The following is a 9,168-nucleotide window of genomic DNA, read 5'->3' on the forward strand; positions in this document are numbered from 1 at the left end:
TACAATCACGCCAAAACAAACGTATTTACATACGAATATTGCTTTAAAGGACATTAACAGCAGCAGCGTTAACTGAGATTAAGAGTATTATTATCCTATATTGTGCAGACACCCCAACCAACATCGTCGCATAGGATACTATTGGCTGTTACACATCCACTCTAATTTTAGTTCTGCTTATAATGTTCTGATCTGACGTGCTCGATCTGTACTGGACAGTGGAGCAATGACTGTTGATTGGTGTTCTGCAATCTGCTCTTCTCTCATACCTCGCACTGTGTGTGAGTGTAATTAAGCCATCAAAAGCAGTGGAGTGGAGGGAACGAGTGCTTTTTGAGTGCGAGAATCAGGGAGACAGTATTTTAATATGACATAGCACAAGGAAGAGCATTCGACACTCTTAAACTTTAACCGTAGGGATTTTCATATCAAACGCACACACGTCATTAGCCTACATCAGCGTGCTGCTCTCTATGGAAAAATCTCACAGAGAATTGAAGTCGTAGCTCAATGAACAAACTAGACACTTGAACTGTATTTCTCAACTCGGAAACAGACGGAATGCAGGCAATTCTGTTGGCAGCAGCAGTGCTCTTTGCGCACGACCTCGCCGTGGCCGAGCCGAAGACGAAATGTCCATCCAAGTGTGATGTGAGTAAATGTTCGAGTCCGAGCTGCCCGAGCGGGTATGTGCCCGACCACTGCAACTGCTGTCTTGTGTGCAGCCTGGGCGAGGGCGCGCCGTGCGGTCGGAAGGATGATGCTCCGTGTGGCGACGGGCTAGAATGTAAATTTCCAGCCGGTAAGCGACTTTCCAAAGGGGTTTGCCAGTGTAAGACAACTCACAGAGTGTGTGGCAGCGACGGAAAGACCTACGGGAATGTGTGCAAGATGAGGGCAGCCGCGCGTAAAGCGCAACAGCGAGGGCTCCCCGTAATAACTCAAACGCAGAAGGGTCCATGTGCACCATCAAGCTCAGGTCAGTCACTGATCACTTCAACTACTCATTTTATGTGTGTGATACTTTTTTAGTTATGTATGTCGTGTGTATATCTATCCTAAAACCCGTTAATACGAGTAGATATTATAAAAGTAAATATAAAAGTTAGACATGTATTTAAAACATTGATTATAAAAACATATAAACATACAGATTTTTTTGGTATGTATGTTATTTTAATAAGGTTGTATATATAAACAAAATATTTGTTGTTGACATATATGGTTGCTAATCAAATCATTATGTATAGGCTACACACACATTTTACTATGGGGATTTTATATATGTTATAAACTTATGTCTTCATCTGCCCAGAGAATGTATGTATGTGAAAATTATATATCACCTTATAGGTAACATAAATGGAATAAATATGCTGTATATTACATTTCATTAGGTGCTATCAGAGTTTACTGCAAGGTGGATCTGGACTAATAATTAAAAGAAGTAGCCAGTCAGAATGAAGCATGCAGTCACAATAGTTCTGAGTCAGTCAGCTGTAGGACAGTTGTTATATATCCACTAGTTTTGACTTCCTGTGTGATGTCTGATTTTGTCTGATTGAGACTTCATGGAATTTCACACTGTCTCCAATTGCTTTTTATCATTATATATTGAACTTTCTATACATAATAACAACATTGTTCTTTCAGCAGGAGACAATTACTTTAACCCTGCTTAAAGTGCTAAGATTTGCACAAGGCAAACATCAGTGTGACTTTGGATGTTTAGTGAGATGTGGACTCTTAGTTCCTCTTACTATTCCCGTGCCAACTGTAGTTTCACTCAGAGTCAGAGAACATAGACACCATCTAAATGCAGCTTTTAATCCTTTTGTACTGAAGTGCAAAACAAAATATGCAACACTGTTTATAGATTCTACCCAAAGCTTTGGGAAAGAGGAAACAATCTAGGCAGAATGCCATCTGCATCCAGCCCACAGAATGTGAGGGAAGTAATAAATGTGACACACCTAGCCACAGATGAGCAGAGATCAAAATTATTACAATGGATTATCTGTTCTTTGTTATATGCTCTATGGGAGTAACACGGACCTAATAGAACAATTATTTCTGAGCAGTACTGTGGAGGCCTCTGATAGGTACACTACTGGTCAAACGTTTGGAATAATTAAATTAAGATTGCATTTATTTGACCAAAAATACAGTAAAAAGTGTTATTGTGGATATTGTGAATACAGTAATATTGTGAAATATAACTTATTATAACTTAAAAGAATTGTTTTCAATTTGAAAATATTTTAAAATGTAATTAATTCCTGTGATGGCAAAACTGAATTTTCAGCATCATTACACCTGTCTTCAGGTGTTCAGGGGGCCCAGAAACCATAGCGGCGCCCATGCCAGTCTTTAGTGTCACATGATCCTTCAAAAATCATTCTAATACGCTAATTTGCTGCTTACTAATTACTAATAATGGTTCTTATTGTCAATGTTGAAACCTTAATAAATCTTTAGTCACATTTTAATTGAATGCACCATTGCTGAATAAAATTCTTTCTTTCTTTCTTTCTTTCTTTTAACCTAAATTATCTACTGTATCAACAGTTGTTTTCAAAATAATAATATTGAGCAGCAACTCAGCATATTAGAATGATTTCTTTCTAAAAGATTAAAAACAATTTAGACAGATTTGCTGAAATATGAATTTAGTGCACATTTACACATGTATAGGCTTTTTACCAAAAACAGTAAAGTATTGCCAATACGTCCCAGTAGTCTTCATATCTGGCATATCATGTAATATTGACGTGAATGGTTCTTCCTGCTAGTATAGGTCCTGCACATCTGAACAGCCCAAGATACAAGTTTAACTTTATCGCTGATGTGGTGGAGAAAATTGCCCCGGCTGTGGTACATGTCGAGCTCTTCCTCAAGTAAATACAATTCTGGTCTTCGTGATATTGATTTGGCAATGTTTATATTGGCGATAACTATTTTTAGAGTCAAATATATATGTCATTTTGGCACCTGATTGAAGACTCACAAGAAAAGGTGTTTTTAAATAATCTAATAATGTAGCAATCTACTCATTTCACCTCACTGATGGCCAACAGTTGCTTTGGCATCATTTTTTTTTCAAGTAGAAAAGAAATGTTCACCTATAGTCATGCAAAAACCACTGTTTTCAATGTTTGTGTCCAGCCATCCACTGTTTGGCCGTCATGTACCTTTGTCAAGCGGTTCTGGATTCATAATGACACAGTCCGGTCTGATCGTGACCAATGCTCATGTGGTTGCTAGCAGTGCACCAGTAACGGGCCGTCAAAATCTACGAGTGCAGCTACACGATGGCCAGACATACGAGGCCTCCATCAGAGACATAGACAAGAAATCTGACATCGCAACTATCAAAATTAACCCAAAGGTGAGAATCATTTCACAAGCATTAATGACTTTATCTGTTTAAGACTGTTAAACATAACAGGACAATTTAAACTGTTTCCTTGGTCTCTTTAAAAAAAAATTTTTTTATTGTACTGTAAATGTGGAACAAGGCCTTGAGTCTGAAAATTTTTAATTTTCAACCTTTCTTGCTGTCACCATATTTTTCTTTACAGTGTTTTCTGACACAAAGCCTATTAGTCAATAGTCCAGAGTTTATCTTTCAAAAACTTCCAGAGTATAAAACCTCAGCACACATCATCCAAAACTGGCTACACCTTTGACTCTTAACTCCCATGTTTATGACTCCAGAGGCAGATGGTTTATATCACACAATCCGCCTCGTCTAGACACACTTGGACTTGTTAATTGTAGCCTGCTGCACATGTTGACCTACATTTGTGTGTGGGAATTCAACAGGTGTTGTGTTGTAAGAGCTGTTTTGTTTCCTGATTCATATGGATCTGATTATGGAGATGCACATTTGGTCTAGTGCATATTTCCATAGCCCATTTTTGATTTAGAGTATCAAAGAAAAAATATTCAGAGTAGGGACTGCTATCGAAACAAAAGTTGAGGAATGTCCCCACGTCAGAGAGTCTGGATTGCTTGCAAATATTTTGTTTCTGTTTATAGCAGCTCATGTCATTTCCCCATCTTTTGCTCTGCAGCCTTAGACTTTTTCCACACTGCACCCAATTCTGATCTTTTGGACAGACCACCCATGTGTTTTTGCAAGTAATGAAATCAGTCCAGTTTGTTCAGGTAGTGCTTGTCACATATGGTGAACCCAGTGGCAGAGAGGTGTAGGATCCAATGCAAGCAGTTTATTAGAATGAAACAAAAACACAAGAAAACCAGGAATCTAAAAAACAAGGGCTGCATTCAAAATTGCACACTTCCATACTATATAGCAGGCGAAAAACAGTATGTGTCAAAGGAAGTATGTCTGATTTCACAGTACTCATAATAGAGTATGCAAAAAGTACCCGGATGACCTACTACTTCTGGTGTGATTCTGAAATGTGCATATGATGGACACAGGAGAGAATTTGTGAATGGCAGTGAAGCTACACAACTGACGCTGGTAGGTCATGTAACAATGACAACATGGCGAATGTAGTACATCCAGATTACATTCGTATTACACATATTCATACTATATAGAGCAGAGGTCCCCAACCACCGGGTCGCGACCCACTACCGGGCCGTGGAAGAATTGCTACCGGGTCGCAAGAACGTTCTGGGAAAAATGTGTATAGATATGACACTCTGTTATTTATTTATGTTAATGATTGTTCTAATTATTCTGTATTTTCTTTGTGTGCGATTGATATGGAGTAGCAATTTGACAATTTCATGTTAAATAAGTAAATGAAAGATTGCTCTGATCTGTCACATATTAGGAGTTAAACGGATCGCAGTTGATCCGTAATACGTACGGGTGAGAGAGACCCTACCATTCGGCACGCACGTGATTCACATATTAATTTGCCAATTTACACATACAAGCAATTTTAAACCACAAGAAGAAGAAGGGGCTTAATTGGGAAAAGCACACTACCATACTACTCTACTATTTATGCCATATAAAAATCTACAGATATGCCATAAATATATTAACGTTATTCCAAATATAGCCAGTTACTTGTTTTGTTCAGTGTTTTTTAATGATTATTTTGAACAAATGGTTTAAAGACTCAGAAAGACTTGTTGCCACCTATTAGCGTAAACTGCAACCTGTAGGAAGCGTTAATGAAGAAAAAGATTCCATCAGTGGTGCACAGATTGACTGAATCATATTTCAGTTGATTTTATTTGCATGAATTGTTTGTGTTATTTCACCTGCAGAAAAAATTACCAGTGTTATCACTGGGTCAGTCTGCTGACCTGAGGCCTGGTGAGTTTGTGGTTGCCATTGGCAGTCCATTTGCGCTTCAGAACACAGTCACAACAGGCATCGTCAGCACAACACAGAGAGATGGAAAAGAGCTCGGCATCCATGACTCTGACATGGATTACATCCAGACTGACGCTATCATCAATGTAAGACAAGAATGCTGTTTGCAGGCTGCACTGATTGTTTAAAAAAACAGTTTTGGCTGAATTTGATTATCTCTTCCCCTTTTTATTCATCAACAATGGGAAGTATGGAAACTCAGGAGGTCCACTTGTTAATCTGGTGAGTAATAATGAAGATTTACATCTAGTTAGACAATGGTTATATACATTTAATAGTACTAGCTTTTTACATAATATTTCTGTCATGTTAGGATGGTGAGGTGATCGGAATAAACACACTAAAAGTCACTGCAGGGATCTCTTTTGCAATTCCGTCAGACCGAATCAGTAAATTCCTTGAGGAATCTAATGATAAAGAGCAGAAAGGTAAGCATCAAGCACAGAAGTAACGCACTAATCGCAAAAGTTTCATTTTTTTTGTTAGTATTTCCAAAATTAATGCATCAACACAAATATTAGCATGCAGAAATCTGAACTGTCAATGGATGTTCATTTTCATTCAATCATATTAACCTGAGATTACATTTTTGTGAGTGCCACCTCTTAAATGATGGTCTGCCAGTTAAAACAAAATGGCTACAAAACACAAATGTGTGAAACAGCCCCATCTATTACATCCTTGGTGTCCTTTACTTTGATTTCAGTCAAACAAAGGGTAGTCAGGACAAACTTCACACAGTCTCAAGCTATGAAGACTGCCTCAGGTGAGGTGATTGCTAGCAAATTTCACTTTGCTAGCTAGCGGCTAGTCATCTTGCCAGCCTGATGACATAAAAAATGCAAGCTACAACAGAATCAACATTTAACTGCTCTGTCATGGCATTAAATGACCATAAGAGGAACTAAAGAGGATACATTCGGAATGTTTTGGCCAGAAGGCTGAATTCGTTGGTTAAATATTTATTGAACATAATGTGAAACTGCTTTGCATGAATATGTCCCAGTAACCTGCTGTTAGCTAACTGCAAGTCAATATAACTCTTTGCTTCAGTGTTTAACGAATAAAACAGACAGGTATTTGTTCAATGCAAGTGTTCATGCTAAGCTACTGTTTGTGAATAACACTCAGTCCAGGGTACTACAGTTATCTAATGGTGTGTTCAAGTCCTCCTGGGAAGTTTGTATTTATGAGTTGGGAAGTCATAATTACGAAATCAGATGCATTAAAATCACTTTGGTTGGAGCAAGAAACAGAAACTGTAAGGTTCTGTAAACTGAACCGTTATTTATTTATTTTATTGTAATTGTACCGTAATATCATATTTTATCATATCATATACTTTAAAGTGATCATTTCATTAATTTCAACAAATTTAACATCACCATGTTTTCTAACTGACATGCCTCCAACCTGGAATCTCGAGGCTTCAAAACCATCCTGAGTTTCTCAGTCAAACTGACTATAGTGTGGTAGCATTTATGTGCGTTCAACTTGTAAATACAATCTTTCTGATATAACTTGAATGCACCATGAAATTGTACAAATATCTAAAAATAATCATTTCTCTTCCAGATCTAAAAGTCCTCAAGAAAAGGTTTATTGGAATCAAAATGGTCACTTTAACAGAGAAGTATGCCATGTCAATCTACAGCAATGCTTTGCTCATTTAATAGTGTCAAATTTACAAAATAAAGCCAACATATCCTGATTCCATTGCTTAAGTATCTAGGTTCAATCAGTAACCTTTCTTAGAGGAGTCATATGTGTCTGCTTTCTTTTCCTCAGCCTAGTCCAGGGGTTAAAATGGTATAATCCAGACTTTCCAGATATCGGTAGTGGAATTCTTGTCCATGAAGTTGTCCCAGACTCCCCAGCTCAGAAGTATGTCTCATCCAAAAAATAAATAAAGATTCTTTTCAAAATGCCTTTTAAGCTTAAATTTTTAATCATGCTGTTACATACACTGTAAAAAATAAGTGTAATTTTAACTGTAAAATTTTGTAAAAATGCTACGGAAAAAAACTGTTAATAGGTTAACAGTAAGTTCCCGTACTATATACAGAGGAAAACTGTAAAATATCTAACCCGACATTTCATGTAATTTTACAGTAAAATGCTGTTAATTTTACAGTTTTTAGAAGTAAAAATAACAGATCAATGTATAATTTACAGTCAAAAACTGTAAACTGATATTCCCAGAATTCCCTGCATGACACTCCACATTTGAAAGTATTTTGTTTAAATAATCATGTTTTTTTTATAGTTTTTGTTATTAGTTATGTATATTTGGGCTTTATGTTACATCTTCTGTTGTTTAATGAAAGTTTAATGCATTATTTAAGTATCATGTGTGTTACCATGATGGTGTTTTGTGTTTGCATGAATGACCTTCTATATATTAGTATATACTTCTGCTTGTGGTGAAGCTACTTGTGATGAGCTTTGATTCTTTATGTGGCTTTCTCTTTTACCACCTGCATTAGTACAAAACAGGTACAAAGGTACAAAACAGATTTTAATAGCAGTGTGCATTGTTGAATTTACTGGTTTACATTCAAATTTTCTTGTTTGTAAATTACAGTTTTATACTGTAAAATTTACAGTTTTTGGCCGTAAATGTGTTTACAGTTTTTCTGTATTTTTTTACAAAATTATTCTGGCAACCACAGCTGCCAAAATAATTTTGTAAAAACTACAGACTTTTTTTTACAGTGTACAGTACGTTTCGACAACATTATGAACTGATTAATCCAAAACAAATCATTATTCTCACAGAGGTGGGCTCGAAACAGGTGATATCATAGTGAAGCTAAACAGCCATCCTTTGGTCAACACTGGAGAATTACAGGAGGCGATTCAGGAAGACATGCCCCTCCTTCTGGAAGTTCGGCGTGGTAATGATGATCTACTATTTAACATTGAGCCTAATATCCTCATGCAGTGACAATATCAGAGATGGAAACCCGGAGGAGTGATATGAAGGACAAACAGCAGATTGGTAGAAGTGTGCTTGAGTTTCTACAGATGGATGAAAATGTGAAGATAGAGGAGCACAATTAACATGTCATTACATCTGGGTTTCAAAGGACAAATGGAGGGGAAAAAAACAATTGTGTACTTCTGAACAGTCATTTTTTTATTTTTTTTATTGTCTCTTAAATTGAATGTTATTAATGTCATGCTATTTTACAGTAAAACGCCACAGTATTACAGTGCCTTTCTTTCAAGACTGACATGGACTGACTTTAGAGATCAGTAATCATTTAGAAATATAAAAAATAGGCAATGTGTTGATACATTTTATACATATGCTACTGAATGTTTTTGCACATAAAGTGTAATATTTTAATTTCATATGATACTGTTAGGCCTGTCATGATAACAACTTTTTGTTGTGCGATATATTGCCCCAGAAATAATTGCGATAAGCGATATTATTGTCATATTAAAGAACATTTTATGCCTCTGAATATATAATCATAATGTAACAGCACAATAATGCAAGAAGGCCTACACACTTCCAAATGACAACAAACTTTTAGATCATGGAAATTAAGTATCAAAATATAAGCTACCTTAAAAAACCTGAATAAATAGTAAATAAACATTTTCTAACAAAAAGTGCAAAAGTAACAAGTACAAAAAAAGAAAAATGCACAAAGAACTTGTATGGAGATTTTTCCTGACCTTCTTTTCTCTGTAAATATTGCGCGATAAGTCGATATATTGATTATTGCGACAGGCCTAGATACTGTTGCTTTCAGGAAATTCTCCAGTCACAGTGTTCTTTGCACACAGCT

The 9,168-nt window shown here is 36.4% G+C and overlaps 1 protein-coding gene across 2 annotated transcripts; it reads left to right on the forward strand.

Moving 5' to 3' along the window:
* The first annotated feature begins 266 nt into the window (after window positions 1-266).
* Window positions 267-8,728, forward strand: LOC107752916 (serine protease HTRA3-like). 2 transcript variants are annotated; one of them, XM_016568989.1, is made up of 10 exons: window positions 267-979; window positions 2,798-2,897; window positions 3,166-3,388; window positions 5,257-5,451; window positions 5,555-5,587; window positions 5,679-5,793; window positions 6,072-6,131; window positions 6,941-6,998; window positions 7,154-7,249; window positions 8,144-8,728. In XM_016568989.1, the coding sequence occupies exons 1-10, from the start codon at window positions 562-564 to the stop codon at window positions 8,310-8,312; spliced, it is 1,467 nt and encodes a 488-aa protein (XP_016424475.1). In that variant the 5' UTR covers window positions 267-561; the 3' UTR covers window positions 8,313-8,728. The 2 variants fall into 2 exon arrangements, with proteins under 2 accessions (XP_016424475.1, XP_016424480.1); XM_016568994.1 differs by lacking the exon at window positions 6,072-6,131.
* Window positions 8,729-9,168: the final 440 nt, after the last annotated feature.

Source organism: Sinocyclocheilus rhinocerous, unplaced genomic scaffold (assembly GCF_001515625.1).
Source record: "Sinocyclocheilus rhinocerous isolate Xijiao unplaced genomic scaffold, SAMN03320098_v1.1 scaffold1634, whole genome shotgun sequence".
Classification (NCBI taxonomy): Eukaryota; Metazoa; Chordata; class Actinopteri; order Cypriniformes; family Cyprinidae; genus Sinocyclocheilus; species Sinocyclocheilus rhinocerous.